Genomic DNA, 16,932 nt, shown 5'->3' on the forward strand with positions numbered 1-16,932 from the left:
ATGACATCAAGGGTCCAGGAGCAATGGCCTGCGTACCAAGTTCATGCGCCCTGCAAGCACTCTCCCCCAACCAGGCAAGCCAGGTTCCGGGGTCTCATTCTATGGAGTTCTGGAAGGCTGATGTATGTAATTTTATGATGCGAGTCTCAGCCACCTGTCCACCTGTTCGCCCTTCCATGACCCCTGCTGGAGAGCAACATAAACCTTCCCGTCACAATGGAACGACAGGTAGGTAGGGCTGTTGCTACTGCGGGCGGCGACCAGTAGCACTGCGGCGCGCTTGGCGACGACCTCGGGACTCGGATGGCCTACTAGTAGTTGGTTCCAGGTCGCCATGGGCAAATCATGCACGGGGGTCACCCTCCATCCACCGTAGGATTCACCCCCTGCCCACCAGTGTCACCATACAAAAGTCATAGCAAAGACCTGATGATTGAGCTTCAACCAATCTTACGGCTAGCGCATGATGACGAAGGAAAGCTGAGACGTCTGCCAGTCTGACAGGTGATGCCCCGCCGATGCCCTTGGCCGGTAATAAGGCAATAGGTTTCGCCACACTGCCGGCCTATCTTACCCCTCAAGCCACACTTCCCACCTCATTCCATCTCGGCCGCGTTGCCTCAGTGCTGGCATCCCTTTGACGGCATCTCACCCATCCACAGAAACACCCCTGGCCGGGCTCGTTTCCGTCCTGCAGGATCCACAACCGTGAAAAAGTTACTGAAGCGACACAGGCTGCAGTGCCAGACCGCCTTCCCCAGTGCCATTCTTCAAGTTCAGCCATGGAAGGCCTAAGGCTGATCGCCCAGTCGACATTCGACAGGCATCAGAAGTTCCGGGGCGGGAGTGACGATTCCCAGCGGTACAACGTCATCGAGATCGGCGCATTTGAATCGCCAAATGCACAAGGCCCCACCTCAGGCGCAGCATCGAATAATCGACAGTCCATACATGAGAGCATACCAAATGCCTCTTCTATTTCTGACGGCGCTGCAGGCGCTGGCAAATCCACGGATGACGCGTCCAAGGTACCAGGTGCAGCTGCCGGCGACCGCGGTGGCAATCGCACCACTTTCAACGAATGGTCGGTGTACGAGGAGGACCTTGTTGCGTTCATGAAGATGAGACCCGTTGAATCGATGGCACCAAGCCCGAAACGCCCTGCGTCACAGCTACAGCAAACAGATGCAAAGATACCAAAGGCGCTGGGCCAGGCAACAGACAGCGGAACGGCCAGCACGACCGGCCATTTGCGGAGTGTGAGTCTGCAGAGCAACAAAACCGCAAGCACAGCTGCCACGACAGCGACGGCAGCCACATATCCTGTCAAAGGCAGCGATGAGATTCCCAAGAGGGCGAAGCAGGAGGTGGAGGCTGCCGCGTCACTGAAGATGGTGTGTATCCAGCGTGCGCCGCCTGAGGAGGGCTCGGAAGAGGACACAAACACTCTAGCCATTTCCCGGGAAGCCTTCCTTCATCTTTATGTGGATACCATGGATGCAGACCATGGCGCACTGTACTTTATTGTTCGCGACTATGATGGTTTCCATGAGTACAACGACACGACCAAGGGAATTTTGACGACATTCATCGGCACAGCTGATTATGCACTGGTGTGGACATTCAATCGCCGAACTCTGGAGACAAAAGGTCTGCTCATCAACCGCAAACCTCCAGAGCTGCCGAAGGATCCGGTTCTGCCAACAGATTCAGGCTCTGCCAAGAAAAAGTCCAGCAAAGCCAATGGCGGCGCGGTTATCCCGAGCGAGGCCTGGGTGGGCTTCAGGACCATGCTGAAGATGTATCGCGGCTACATATTTGCGCCGCCTCTGCTGAGCTTTGTCTCCTGTCTGCACATGCTGCATTCTTTCGATGACCAGCTCAGCACAAGCGATCTGCCGCACGTCAAAGACATCGAGAGGAAGGTCGGCAGCGGAACTAGTGAGGCGGCGAGGACCGGAGACTTGACGCGGAGTCAGTCCAAAAGCCAATCTCTATCACGACAGTCATCCTCCTATGCGAGACGACTTTCAACAGAACCGAGCTTCATCGACCTCTCGCCAGGCACACCGACCCAGCAGAAGCCCTTCAGCATCGACAAATTGATATCCTGGTCCCAAGCGTCCGGCGAAATCGCCGACAGCGCGGCCCGCAGGCTGCGGCAGATCAAGATGGGCAGGGAGATCCTGGAGATGCTTTCACGCGAGCATGAGACGGTGGTGGCGGACGTCGTCGCGCCGTCGTTCCTGGACAGGTACCATAGGGCCATGCAGGGCATGATCGAGGCCATACCCGCGGTCGAGAGGCACATGGCGTCGCTGGAGGAGACGCTGGTGGATCTCAAGGCGCGCACGGAGAGGCTGAACGGGCTGGTATGTGCTCTTCATTGCCTTTCGGCCCATCATCCCCTTCAAGGGGGGTTGAAGCTCACCGCGAGTGCGTACTAGATATCTGCGTTGTTTTCGCACGAGCAGGCCGTTTCTGAGGGTCACCCAATGGCGTCCTCCGTGGATTTGGCGTTGCCTGGTGTGGGTCTGGAGGAGTCGAGTGAGGATAGGGCGGCTATATTGAGTACGACTTTGATGCCGATCACGATCTTTGCTGCTGTTGTTGCTATTGCTTTGATCAGATGGACTGTGGTTGTACCGTGTATGATCTGTAAGCAACGCTCTTCTTCTATTACCTAGGTACTGATCCCCGCCCCCCTCCTGTTATTCTTGATTTGGAATGTCCTCGAATGCAAGACTTGAGGGTCCGTGGCTAACTTCATTATTAGTTTTCGGCTTGGGATGGTCGACAGTCACGCAAAGGGAAAGAATAAGGCAAGCATCGGAACGCCTCTATGAGGAGGGTGTACGCCCATTGAGGCAGGACATTACTACAAGTCAAGGTTCGGAAAAGCTGCTGCAGCCCTAATTGAGACATAGTTCCCACGAAGCAAGGTATGACAGATAGTTACCAGGAAAATCGATCATGAGAATCGGTCATAATATTCAAATTTTACGAAACCACGGATATCGCCGTACAACATATCTGTCCCTTCCCATCAATCTGCAGAAGAAACTTGAAGTATCGAGTGTTGACGCACATGTAATATCATCTGACTTTTGAAACCTGCTCGCATGTTCATAAGGTGCGGCCGAGTAGGACAGACAAGCCCACAGGCGCATAGCGCCTCGAGCTCTTGTGGCGGCTGGCAGCCAAAATTGCCATTCGAGGACGAAGCACCTGAAAGGGTTGCCTGACCGTCGCGTTCTCCAAAGTCACCCGCTCCTACTATTGCGGGAATTGGTCTGAAGGCTTCGTCCACGAAACGTCCAGGCTTCTGAAATAATCTACCGTTGGCCTTGCAGGGTTCTTGAGCTGCTGTAGACGTCTTCTCGCCAGAGGTAACAAGGTGCTGGCGATCCAGGTCACGGTCGGCACATACTGGGTCTGCCCTATGACTGGGTTGGTGTCCATACCCGGCCTCTCGAAATTCTTAAGCAGCCGCATTAGCTCACTGGAGTAGACTCTCTCCTCCCCATATCCGTTACAATTCTCTAGTGTCTGGCTGTCCGGTCTATCTCGCTCCCAGATCTCTTCGTCCCCGTCCATATCTACTCGTAGGTTGCGGTCAAACGCTTCATCATCCTTAAAACCCTCGTCCGGCGAATGAACGTCCAGATCGACATGCGCCATGCATAAGAGCCGGAGCACACAGCCAAACTGGTGCACATCGGTCCACTCTGCCAGTTCCGGACTGATCGTTGAAGCTGGGGGCGTACCGCGCTGTATCAATTCCGGGTCATCTCCTTCGATTGCCGATTCTCCCCAGCCACCAAGAACAATCTGTGGAAACGCCTGGGTCCTGAGTGTATCCAGCTCGGAGCCCGAGGTCCTAGGGTAGTGGAGGAAAATGTTGGAATCACAAATGTTCCGATGGTATATACGCAACCGGCCCTCCGCCGGTGTACAAGTATTAGGACCCGAAACCCCGCGTGGTAGGCCAAGGTGCATGTAGACAAGCGCTTCGCCAATCTGCTCTGCTACGTGCCAGATGAAATGGCCGGGCACATTCCTTCTAGTGGCCTGATCAGATGCGTCGTCAAAATAGTCGAAGTGCTTTTGGATGAATGATTTTAGATTCCCGCCGTTATAGTATCTGCCCGTAATATAAGCCATGATAATTCATTCAAGCATGAACGCGTGGCAGAAATCGGCTGTCGTTTCGTCGGAGTTGAGACAGGAAGAATGGAAATTCTACTCTAGGGTACTTACTCCGTGAATAATGCCCAGTTCTTTTCGCCCCGCTGTTGGCACCCAATGAGTTTGGGAAAGTAAGTCTCGTTGGGTAGTTGCACAGTCGCTTCTGGGCACGTGGACACCCTAAATTCCGGTGGAAGATCGTACTTGAAGCAATACTCGTCTTCGTCTTCTTCGCCATAGCCACCTTCGCCGCCTGCATCCACTGTCCTATTGAGCAGCTTGCGAACATACAATTTTCGATTGCTAACGCACTGGACCACTTCAATACCGAACCGCAAGCGCTTCAATCTGGTAAATCCCTTTGACCCGAACCCAACGTGCTGTGGAGATCTCAGCATCCAGTCCTTCTGAGCCTGCGAACGCCTGGACGGGGCCATGTTGTGCCTTTTATTCTCAAGGCAGAGCCTGAGGCAAGTATTGTCTGTCTTGGTGCCCTTCAACAATTCTCGCACCTCATAAAGTTTGGGAGGCTGTCTTCTTTTCAAGTTCCTCTATAACAAGAATTCCGAATCAAAGACCGGGGGGGGGGATATTTCCATTGTCCATGGACCTTACTAATCATCACGAATTCTCTACAGGGAATCTCGTTGGTCGCGAAAAGGTGAAAGAATGTCATCAGTGCGGAGCTCTGTCTTTGTGAAGCACCTAGTGCCGTAGCTCACCGGATGCAGCCTTCCTTCCGGTATCGTTTTCTTAAATTCCACATACATCTGGGACATAATCATCAAGGCGCCGTAAACAGACTTTTTGTAAAAGGCTGACAGAGCCGCGCGTGGCGTCACAGGAATTACACGATCCCAAACAATGCCGATCAAGCGTTTCTATCGCTCGAATTGTGTACCTAAGTAGTGCTGGTGGATGAAAGATGCTTCAACATACATTTGGTGGTGACTCAAGACAGAAGATCGGTCGTAATCTGAATGCGCATTCTCCAAAGAAGTATATTTCTCACCTGCCGCATGCGCACCTGGGCATGCAAACATGTCAACATTCATGATTGACTTTTCTGAAAGTACCCTCCTCCTTTCTAGTCTCTCCTTTTCGTTCCTCGCCTTCCCGATCTTGAGAATCAATTTGGCAGAATTACTTGACCCTGGCATCTCGAATGCAGTGCCAATCTCCTCCATATTAAGCGGGCTCGTCTCGGGAAAGACGAAATAGTCCGCAACCAGCTGCAATGGTCCGAGGCCTTGCCGGTTGGCAATGGCCGCACAAAGATCGAACTCCTTCACCTGAATGAGGATTTGGCTTGGTATGGCGGACCACAAGACCGCACGCCCCGTGATGCATACCGGAATCTTCCAGCTCTTCGGCAGCTCAATCGTGAAAATCAGCATGTCGAGGCCGAGGAGCTGGTTCGGACCGCTTTCTTCGCATCCCCGATGAATATGTGGCACTGTGAGCCCCTGGGGACTTGCTATATCGAGTTCGGACACGAGAATATTTCTGAATACCAGCTTGAGAGTGTGTGCCTCTAAGTTGGTCCCTATACGCATCAGGCCCGAGTGCACATTTCGGATGCCGGCTTCGGGGTGTTCTAGAGACATGTCGCTTAACAGCTCTCCTGACGAGATGCTAATCAAGGAGGCTGAATCTGTCGCAAGCAATCTACGAGACGGATTGTGAATGTAGCGGGAGTACATGTACTGGCGAGCAAACAACTGTCAAACGACAAATCTTGGTGAGCTTTCCAGGACAGGTGTTGCTTGTGGGAGTGACAGCAACTCTCACCATCCGCTTCATAGTCAGGCTCAAGCGTGTCAGCGAGATGGAGTACGAGACGAATGAGTTTTTTTTGGCAGTATCCGTGTGGTTGAGAACCACATCGTGCTGCTAGCAGCTCCCGGCGGTCGGCACAGCAATCAGCTCGCTACCTAGGTATGGTGCTGGATGTGAGTTGTGATGACTCTGCCAGGAGCTTTGTCGAAGCAATTGGTGGCTGCCTTGTCGTAGCTCTTCTGATTGCACCATGGCTACCTAGGTATTGGTGCCAAGACAACATTCCGAGCATGGAATCTAGGGCAGGCCGCCATGAACGACGTCAGCCAGTCTTTGTTCACTCGGAATGTGGCGAGAGGCCTCAAATCCCTCAAATCACCAGCGCATCAAAGACCACCGTGATCCAGGGCTTGTGGCTATACCACGTCTTTGGGCGTCACTTGCTGATCCCGAGGTCTATCCAGCCGTAACTTGCACAAGCCGCTGCCAGCTAACCCACAGGGCATCCGGAATTCCTCTTTTGCACCGCCCTGGGGCTCCAAGTTTACCACCAACATCAACATACAGATGAACTACTGGCCCACGGTTCCATGTCACCTATTCGAGTGCACTCTGCCGTTTGTCAACTTGCTGGAAAGGATGGAAGAGAGGGGCCGCAAGACGGCACTCGCCATGTATGGATGCAAGGGGTGGTGTGCCCACCACAATACGGACGACTGGGCAGACACGGACTTGCAGGATAGGTGAATGCCGGCAACGTTATGGCCTCTGGCAGCTCTAGAGGTGTGTGGGTCTGTGTTGACAGGATGAAAGCGGTCAGAGAATAATATGACAGGAGCATGTACCTGGAACGCCTTGCGGCGATTCTCGAGGGCTGCATTGAGTTCCTGCTCGACTTTCTCACCCCATCGGACCCCTCAGTCTCTCCGGAAACACGTTGGTGTCAGATGGCCGGCCCAGCATTCTCTGTGAAGGTTCAACGATGGATATGGCCATCATGGAGACGGCTTTTGAGTATTTCTAGTGGACAGTTGAGAAGCTGTACGGAGGGAAGCACCCGTTGGCTGATAAAGTGGGAGACCTCGGTGACACTGCCACGGGTGCAAACCAACGGGAAAAGCCTTTGCAAAAGTGGGGGCTGAAAGACTACAACGAACTCGAGCCAGGCCACAGGCACGTCTCCCATCTGTTCGGTCTGCAGACAGGGGACACACTGCACACCAACAGGGAGACGACGGCAGCGAGGAGGGCACACTGGCGGGAGGTGGGCATCGCTGCTGAATCTGGATGCTCGCCCGAGGGATTCGGATGGGGCCGGCAAGCAGCACATGGAACTTCTTCTCAGGGACCCAACCGTCGACAAAATGGTGGAAACCATGCACCAGTTCAAATCGACGGTACTGTCGGTAACTTTGGAGGGTGCACGGGCATCCTGGAATGTCTTGCGAGACGGTTGGAACCCACACTTACGGGGCTGGCGATGGTGCTGCCAGCTTGCGCCGAGGAGTGGGAACACGGCGAGCTCACAGGACTCCATGCGCGTGATGGCTGGATCCCTCCCCCCCCTTCAGTGGAAGGACGGAGAGACCATTGGCCCTGTGACAGTTCACGATGTTGACTCCAAGATGGCCGTGAAACATCCAAATGGAAAGATTGCCGTAGCTCGAGGGCTTGGTGAGCACCATCTGACGCACAAGTTTTCTCACAGCTGGAGAAGGAACATCTGGTGGAGACTTTAGAAGATGAGCCCCTGGGGCCGGGAGGAGGGGGCGGAGAGGGCGGAGACAACAAGAATACGAGACTGGCAGGACTGACAAGAGAGAGGCAAGATGCGCGCACCGACCTCTGAACACAGAAGACTACACGTGTAGACTATAACAAAGATGTCGCGTCGCTTGTCTCGGCAGAGACATGGTGTTTAAAGTTACGACATATTGTGACGGGAGCGTTGGAAGCTTGGGGGCAGGGTGGTACCTGGCTTGACTGTGTAGTGCTGAACAATGTAAGTACACAGTATCTACTCCGTATTTGAGTTCGCCCCAAGGGCTGCACTGCAGTTCATCCGAACCACGACACAGCCGCCTGACGTATGATGAGCCTGCATTTCTTTGGCTGGCCCTTCCTAGGCCCTTGTTCAAATGTTTGCTTGGCTGTGAACCGGGGAGACCGGCCACTGCGACCAGACTGCGAGCATAATAAATAGGGTAGCCATCCACGGTAGCCAACCACCTGGGCAGTGGGAAATGTGTTGCATCGCGCTTATTAGATGTGGTGACGTGCATATCGTGTGGTTTGCTGAGGTACTTCAATCTTACATCATGGGTGAATTGCTGCTCCTGTACGCCTGTACGCCCGCGATGAAGCTTCCGGCAGATCTGAGGACGGCCGCCGCTTGATTGGCTGCACGTCGGGGACCTGGACCGTGCACCGTTGCCGTGACAGCAGGCTTACCCTTGCATGGCCTAGCGCCATGCCCGCGTCAGGAGGGACACGCGGGAGGCGGCCAAAGAGGCGGTCTTCTCTATATCCCCAATAGATCCCCCCTTCTATCCCTTCCCATTAACCTATTCCTTAAATAGGTTAATTATATCTAAATATAAGGCAACCCCTATAAACTATCTATAAAAGGAATTTATAAATAATATATTTAAACTAAAGGTCTTTAATATACTTATTTATTACTTTTTATAAGAACTTTTACCACTTAAAGTATAATAATTTATATTAAATTAATTAATACTTTTAAAATAGCTTTATTAAACTTAAATTCCTTATCTTTAATAAAATCTTACTAAATATAAGTAATCCTTTAATATAGCTAATTAATCATTCTAATAAAAGTCTTTATAAATATTATTAAAAGCCTTTTATAAAATTATTATAATTTAATAAAAAGATAAGTTATAAAGTTCTATTAAGCTTTTAAATATTAAATAAAATAGATATATAAAAGAGTATTTATTATTAGCTTTATTATTAACTTTATTAATTATAAATAATTTATTAAATAGTTATTTTTATAAAAAATTAATTAATTTATAAATTCTATTAATAATAAAAGATTAATATATTAAGCAGTCTTTTAATTTATTAAATAAAATTATTAATACTATATTTAGTATTTTTATTTTTAAAAATTATATATATAGTTTTTAAGTAATAATTATATTAAGTTAAATATACTTATTTTATAAACTATTATATTATTTAATATATTTATTAATATAAGGATTTATTTATATTTATTAAAAGTTAATTAAGGTAATTAATAGTATAATAAAAATACTTTTATAACTATTTAATAAACTTAAAAAAGTTTTTATACTATAATAAACTTTATAAAATATATAAATTAATATTATATATTTTAATAAAATAAGTAATTAATAAGTTATTTTATAAAATAATAAGTAGTAAAATAAACTTATTAATATAAATCTTATATATTATCTTCTTTTATAATATACCTTTTAATAAATCTAATTATTTATTAATATATTTAAGTTATTTTTATAATTAATAACTTTTTAATTAGTTATTTAATTATCTTTAAAAAAGCTTTTATTATTAAAAATATACTTTTATAAATATATATAAAAATTAATATTTATAAAAAATAAATAAATATATAATCTTTTAGTAACTTTAAATATAAAAAACTTTACTTTATAATAGAATTTTTATTTTTATATATTTAATATAATTACTTTATAGTTAATAACTATAAAACTTTAAAAGTAGTTAAAAGTTAAAATTTTATTATTATAAATAAAATAAAATACTTAACTTTATTATAAATTTATTAATTTTTTATTATTAAAATTTATAATTAATATATACTTATAGGTTTTATAAAAAATATAATTATATATTATTTTTAGCTTTATTAATCTTAAAGTTATTATAAAAGCTTTTAAAAAAGGTTATTATTATTTAAATAAATATAAAAATATTTAGTTATATTTATTTAATTTAATAAATATTATTACTATTAAGTAGCTTCTTTTAATCTACTCTTAAATATAATAAAATTAAAGTTCTTAAAAACTACTATTATAGTTTTATAATATAACTTAATAGCTTTATTTTATAACTTTATAAAAATAAAATAAAATTAATTAAGCTTTATACTTTTTATATTTCTTCCTTTTAAAAATATAATAAATTAATAACTTTTAATATTTTAATAAAACTATAATTTTACTTTTATATTAAAATCTTTATTTAAAATTTAAAAGCTTTTTTATTTAGTTATTAAATTATTTATAATAATATACTTTAATATTTATAACAATATATATTTAATTAACTACTTTAAATAAATTATAATAATATATATTTTTAATTATTTAATAAAAGTATATATTAAAATATTATTATTTATAGCTATTATAATAAAATAATATAAAAAACTATCCTTTTAATTAATATAATATATAATATTAAAAAAATATTATTTTATAATTTATTAATATATAGCTCTATTTATAACCCTTTATCTTTTTAAAAGGAAAATTAATATATAAAAGGTATCTCTCTCTTTTATAAGTATATAATATATAAGTTAATCCCTTTACTCTTTAAAAATACTTTTATATTAATAATTTAATCTTTCTACTTAATGCTTTATATAATAATCCTTTTAGTTATTTACTACTTTATAATAGCTATATTAATATAAAATTTAAAAATCTTTTATTTAATTTATTTATATCTATATATTAATCTTTTATCTTTATATATTTTATAGGTAATTATAAACTTTATAAATTAATAATTACCTTATTAATATTTCTAATAACCCTTTTATTTAAATCCTATCTTCCTTTAAAATATTTCTTTATTATAAACTTTAAATTAAAAGAATATTTAATAATATTATACTATTAAATAATATAAATATATTTATTACTTTAAAAAAGTATAACCTATTATAATATTATAATAAATATTTAATTTAAAAGTTTATAAATATAAAAATTAATTTTATTTAATTTATTAAAAATAATACTATTAATTATTTAAAACCTTTTCTTAACTTTCCTTTAAGTTAAATATTTATTAATTAAATAGGCTAATTTAATATACTTATTATACCCTTTTAAAAGAATTTACTAATAAGAGTATTTATATTTAAATTAGTTAATTATAAAAGACTTTTAATTATTAATTATATTTATATTAAATTATATATTTAAATATTTAATATAAAAGTTTAAAAACTTTTACTATTTATTAATTAAAGTAATAATATAACTAACTATAAATCCTCCTATAAGCTCTTTTATAAATACTAATTTATATAAAAGAAGCTAATATTTAAAATTATAAAGATACTAAAAACTTTAAAGGCTTATTTTAATATAATAATATATATAATATATATATTTTTAATAAAAATAATATTTTAATAAAAAAATATTAAATAAATAAATATAATTAATAAAAAAAGAAAGTTAAAAAAATTAAAATTAATCCTTAAATTAAAATAATACTTTAAACTATTAAAACTATATATAATTTAATACTTAATATACTTAATAGATAAATAAATATATAAATATAAACTATTATATAATTACTCTATTATAATATAAATTATACTTATATAAAACCTTTAATTAAGTAAAATTCTCTTATTAAATAGAAAGAAAATAAGGAACTACCTTTATCTATTAGGCTAAGACTGTTTACCCTAAATAGGGTAGTGGCGCCTTAGTAATCCAGACACCAAGAAGATATATACTCTAAAATGTATATCTGGGATTTAGAAAACCCCCAAAGAGGCAGGAGTCAACAGGGGGGAACCAACAAATGCAGCGCGCACGTAGGTTGGGTACCTACCCAGGCACCCAGGCACAGTGCATACCCGCGTACCCGTGCTCCGTGCTCCCGTACAGTAAGCGACGGCCAGGCCTAGGGAAACGGGCTCTGCGCTCTGCTGCAAGAGCTGCTGGAGCACAGGTGCATTCCTCGTCATTTCAACCCGCGACACAAACCACCACCCTCGCACTGCGACGACGGCTTCACGACAGCCTGATGCAGTGTGTCGACACGGTAGGTCATTCGGCAGTCGACAACCCCGACGGACAGTACACCTGACCGCCCGGCGACAACGCGGGCCTTCTCCTACCCAACCATTTCCCTTCTTCCGGCTGGCGCGCGACGGTCGGCGGACGACCTGCCAACCTCCTTGGGGCCCTCTATTTTGCGCATGAACCACACGCAGGCCGAGTCCAGAGATGATCCTTGGATCTGACTGAAACAAGGCAAGGCACCGCCCACCACCTCGTCGCATCGCTTTGCACCGCATCGCATCAACTGGCAATCGCTTCTTCGTCATCGCCATCGGCTTCTGCTCTTTTTTTTTGTCTGTTTCCTCCCATCCGTCCTTCCAAACGAGCCCACGCCGACGATCCTTTTGCTACCGACTCGCCCCTTTTCCCTTATCAACCAGCCCAAACAACCGCCCCTCTTTTACCGACCACCAGATCGACATTTCCGACCTTGGCCAACGATCACATGCAACTTCTGTAACGGGAGGCGCGCTCCCGTCACACCTCACGATTTCACTTGTTTGTCCATCCAGAACCCCATCAAAATGTTGGCGTCCGAGCCGCCATCGTCGCCGCCTGGCGAGGACGCAGCCCCGGAAGCGTCACTCGCCTGGTACAAGTCGCAATACGAGCAACTAGAGACCGAACTCGCCGATTTCAGAATTTCCAGCGAGGAGCTCGAGAAGGAGTTGGAAAAGGAGCTGGAAGCCGCCGAGAAGAGGGAGAATGCCCTCAAGAACAAGGCAGAAGGCCTTGTCTTTGAGGTCGACGAGTGGAAGGTAGGCTCACCGCCTCCCAAAGTTGTGCCTCCAGGGCACGAGTGACGCTGACTCCGCCTCTGCAGAGGAAGTACAAGGAATCCAAGACCGAGGCGAACGCGGCACAGAACACGCTGGAGAAGGAGATTACGACCCTGAGGGATACAAATCGCACGATGCAGCACAAACTTCGCGACATCGAAGTTGCAAACGATGACTTTGAGCGGCAGGCGCGGATCACAGACTCGTCCCTCGAGGACATGGAATCGAAATACAACGCGGCGATCGAGAGGCAGGTCATGATGGAGGAGGAGATCAAGATAGGCGAACAAGAACGGGAACAGCTCAGAATAGAAGCGCAGAGACTACGAGAAGAGTTGTCCGACCTCAAGATCGAAGCCGACATCCTCCAGGACAAGCTGAAGAAGCAGGAGGAGCAGCGCCATCTGTCCACCATATCCACCGATCTTTCCATCCCCGAGAGCCCCATGTTCGACACCAGCACCATGTCCGGCGCCAGCTCCCCACTCGTCTCAACACCACCTGGATCAGTAACGTCCTCCAAGACCCCAGTGCATGAGCCTCCTTCTCCACCGATGTCGGATGCGTCAGCAGCCCCGATCCCGAACCCGAAGCCCAAAGCCCCGTCCGCGAAACAACCCGTGGCTGCTCCTGCGAAGCCAAAGAGATCGAGGTTGCCTTCGATGGGCTCGAGCAACACCCCGCGACCGCGGGTGTCCTCGACAGCGTCGCGCTCGTCCACCACTCAACACTCTACCGCGGGTGCCTCGCAGCGCCCCACGCCTGCTCTCCGTAGGACTACGAAACCTCTTCCGCCCAAGGCGCCTGGTCAAAATAGGATACCCCCGTCAACGTCCCTCACTCACATACGGACCCTTACAGCCCAGATGCAGCGCTTGGAGGCTCGGGTTCAGAACGCACGATCCAAACTGCCAGCGCCCACGGTCACGCCGCCGCGTGCTTCTCCCAGGTCTGTTGCTAGCAACAGCAATGTCACCATACGAACCCGCAAGCGAGGTGTGTCGTCCGTGTCATCGACTGCCACCAGCACAACGCCAGAGGACGCGACGCCGACCGGCAACGCCTTCAGCAGGAGCACCAACGGCGGAAGACACCTGCCCCGACTTAGTATATCCGGTGTGAGCAGGCTGTCCTTTGGTCCGCTTCCGAACCGTGGGCCCCTCGATTCCGGCTCCGAGATCAGCCGCCCCAGCAGCCGGGCCAGCACCTCGAGCTATGCGCGGCCAGTCAGCCGGGCCGATGGCAGGAACGACAGCATGATTGCACCACCGCGGCCAGGGAGCCGTGCAGGTGGCGCAAGGACACCTCTGGGCCGGCCGATTAGTAGGACGAGTTTCGGCAGCAGTTTCCACGGGCACTCGGTGAGCAGCCTCAGCCTCAGCACGGCAGAAGAGCCAGAACCCGAGGAGCGGACGTACAGGACGCCTAGCAGGCGCGGAACCTATAGCCGATTAGAGGGTGGCAGTGGGATCCCAACACCAAGCGGCCTGCCGATGCCAACGTCGAGACGACAAAGCCTGGCAAGCGTCCAGGCCGAGCCAGTCAGGCGGCCGAGCATAGGCCCGTCGCTGATCAAGAAGACATCGACACAACCTCTATCGACACAACCTCTGGGTGATCTGGGCGAAACCTTCTAGGAGAACCGAAGCGGCGGGCCCTGAGGACCGGCATTGCGGGCCCAGCAGGCGGGCTGCATCATATATTACCTTCACATTGACACCAATACTGTCCTTTTTTCTTCTTTCATTTGTCATCATACCCATTTCTTTTGTTGACTACGAGGGCTGCGGTCATTGCGACAGGGTCATTTACACGGGCGAACGGGTTCGGCGTGGCATGGCATACGATTGGTACGGAGTTTATCGCATTCCCGCGTGGCTGAGGAGCTTTGGTCGGGTCACAGAGCATCCTTTTTCAGCGTTAGAGTGAGACTGGTTGTCAACCCGGCTTGGGCTGTCTGGAGAGCGCGAGACCAAATTGACGATGGACAATAGACGCGCTGAAGGATGAAGTTGTCCGGAGATAGTATCACCACCAGGAGACTAATATATCCTTGAGGTATAGACAAACAAGCACCCAAGGCCCACCACCCACGGTGGCATCGATCTCGTATTTCATGGGGACGTTTAGATAGCCGGCCGGTTGACACAGTGCCCCCCAGCCATGGTGGGACAGTTGCCAGGCCGGCCAGACCTCTATCGCACAGCCGCGGCATGTGAGACGATAGAGTAGATGCTCTACTTATCAGAGTCTACGGGAGCCAGCCCACCTGCGCTGCGACGGCCCCATCGGCCACCTGGGAGGTCACCCACAGCCAGACAGAGCACGGCTGGGGTTGACTGGCTTGTTTCCGAGCGTGACGTTCGGCCGAGCGGGCTGCTGCTGCTCCCGCTCCGCGCTGGCTACTGCTTTTACATAGTACGAGGAGGTGGTGGTGGTGACATGACGCATGCCGCGACGGGGCGCAAATGAGTGCCTGGGGCTCCCGACATGCTCTTGGGCGGGGAGCTGTGGGGATAGGACTGACTGAGCTCGAGTGGCTGCCAACTGCCCAAAGCGAGCCGGGCAGGGCGAGGGTGTCAGCCTTCGATCTTCATCCTGTCGAAAGTGATGTTGTGCATCTCCATGTCCAAGGTGGGCGGGTTGGTTCCACCCACTCGGAGCCTGACAGCCAAACAACCTCCCAAAACGGGACCATGGAGAAAATCAACAAGATCCAGCATGACCAAACAGGAATTTCAGTACGTGCATACACGGCCCACGGTAAAACATGTATCATGGTGCCTGAGCAGCATTGCTTGGTGTCTGCGGTGGCTTGGCGAGCTTGGGCTTGTCGCCATGTTGGCAAACTTGCACCGTTCCAAAGCCTTCATTCAGCCCGGTACTCCTCGATGGGTGGTTTCACCAACAGCCAGCCGGCCAGGCCCCAGACGCCCCTTGTGGCTGAGAGACCGAGCATTACAGCCTCGTGCACCACCATCTCGCACATACGGTAATAAGCTTGAGTACGGCCTTGCCCTGGCGGCGGACAAGATGTTGGGGATATGCGGGTTGGAAGGGCGGACCCTGGGCGCTGGCGCTAGCGACCTGAGAATTCCCACCCCGCTGGGAAACCTTGGATAGGCCCCTCAGGCAGCCCAGGGGGCAGGGGTCACCGCGGGGCAGAGCAGGCCAGCCAGCAGGCCCTTCTCGAGGCACGCACGGTACCTAGGCAGTTAGGCAGTTAGGCAGGTAGGGCAGGTAGGGCAGGCAGGGCCGCCAGCTCGCAGCATGCAGCCTCAACAATTGGGGGGGGGGATGGACAGCCCAGCCCAGCTCATCTCTTTGCCCCCCCGCCCTTCCCTGGCAGCATCAATGCGAGTGCACACCATCGCTACAAAACAGCGCGGGTTCTGCCGAGGCCGAGGGAATCCTCGAGGCGAGATGCTCAACACAACCGCCCACGCCCACGCCCGCGGCCGGATGAACGGAGCTCTGGAGGTGGCGCCCGGCCCAGGCCCGAGATCGTTGCTGCAGCCCTCTGGGCCTCTGAGCCTCCCGAGCCCTGAGCTCTGAGCCCTTGGTCCTTCCTTTTCTTTGTTGCATCGAGGCGGGTGCATTTGCCGTAGTGTGGTTCTCTGCTGTGGCTGCTGGGCTGTCACAGAGCTCCGGAGATCCGCTAGACCAGGGGGGTGGCCGCGGATCTTAGCGAGACGGGAGGGAATGTTCGATTTGGTTGAGGTTCCTTTTTTTTTCACTGCTCCTCCTTCTGCCCTATACACGGTACCACCACCAGAAACGTGGGGAACACGCCTCGATTGATCAATATCGATAAGCCATCTTTCGTCTCAAACTTGTAAGGTCCTGGGATCTCATGCATATCCACAGTGGTTGCTGATGGTCCAAAGAGACATCGGCGATGATCGATGATGACTGAGAACCACCACCCTATGGACTGTGCAGACAGACAGACAATGCCTCCGGAGTCCGGACAATCAGGTGCTGGGCCGTTCGGTGGGTTGCCTGGTTGCACGGTGATAAATGCAGGTCAGACAGTTGGATTGCCGAGCACACGGGCCCGGGGTTGGATTCATGGAATCAGCCGTGCGTGTGCCCATCGCCGTCCCCAA

General features: G+C 47.5%; 3 protein-coding genes across 3 annotated transcripts; all 3 read left to right on the plus strand.

Annotated features, from left to right (window-relative positions):
- Positions 1-239: 239 nt before the first annotated feature.
- Positions 240-3,023, plus strand: KVR01_004223 (uncharacterized protein). Its single transcript, XM_044781303.1, has 2 exons — positions 240-2,658; positions 2,777-3,023. Exon 1 carries the CDS (start codon positions 783-785, stop codon positions 2,445-2,447), a length of 1,665 nt encoding a protein of 554 aa, XP_044646387.1. The 5' UTR covers positions 240-782; the 3' UTR covers positions 2,448-2,658; positions 2,777-3,023.
- A 2,607-nt stretch (positions 3,024-5,630) lies between these two features.
- Positions 5,631-7,926, plus strand: KVR01_004583 (uncharacterized protein; the record flags this gene model as incomplete). The annotated part of the gene is made up of 4 exons (XM_044788193.1): positions 5,631-5,712; positions 6,067-6,183; positions 6,422-6,710; positions 7,216-7,926. The coding sequence occupies 4 exons, from the start codon at positions 5,631-5,633 to the stop codon at positions 7,583-7,585; spliced, it is 858 nt and encodes a 285-aa protein (XP_044646747.1). The 3' UTR covers positions 7,586-7,926.
- A 3,969-nt stretch (positions 7,927-11,895) lies between these two features.
- KVR01_004479 (uncharacterized protein) lies at positions 11,896-14,892 on the plus strand. Its single transcript, XM_044782283.1, has 2 exons — positions 11,896-12,802; positions 12,868-14,892. The coding sequence occupies exons 1-2, from the start codon at positions 12,569-12,571 to the stop codon at positions 14,458-14,460; spliced, it is 1,827 nt and encodes a 608-aa protein (XP_044646643.1). The 5' UTR covers positions 11,896-12,568; the 3' UTR covers positions 14,461-14,892.
- The last annotated feature ends 2,040 nt before the right edge of the window (positions 14,893-16,932 follow it).

This window comes from Diaporthe batatas, assembly GCF_019321695.1.
Source record: "Diaporthe batatas strain CRI 302-4 chromosome Unknown Contig00004, whole genome shotgun sequence".
NCBI classification, from domain to species: domain Eukaryota; kingdom Fungi; phylum Ascomycota; class Sordariomycetes; order Diaporthales; family Diaporthaceae; genus Diaporthe; species Diaporthe batatas.

What these genes read in the sequence shown, in the direction of transcription:
- KVR01_004223 (XM_044781303.1), top strand. Translation starts at nt 783, where the DNA reads ATGGAAGGCCTAAGGCTGATCGCCCAGTCGACATTCGACAGGCATCAG.
- KVR01_004479 (XM_044782283.1), top strand. Translation starts at nt 12,569, where the DNA reads ATGTTGGCGTCCGAGCCGCCATCGTCGCCGCCTGGCGAGGACGCAGCC. An exon ending in TTGAGGTCGACGAGTGGAAG is followed by an intron (nt 12,803 to 12,867) that starts GTAGGCTCACCG and finishes CCGCCTCTGCAG; the next exon opens with AGGAAGTACAAGGAATCCAA.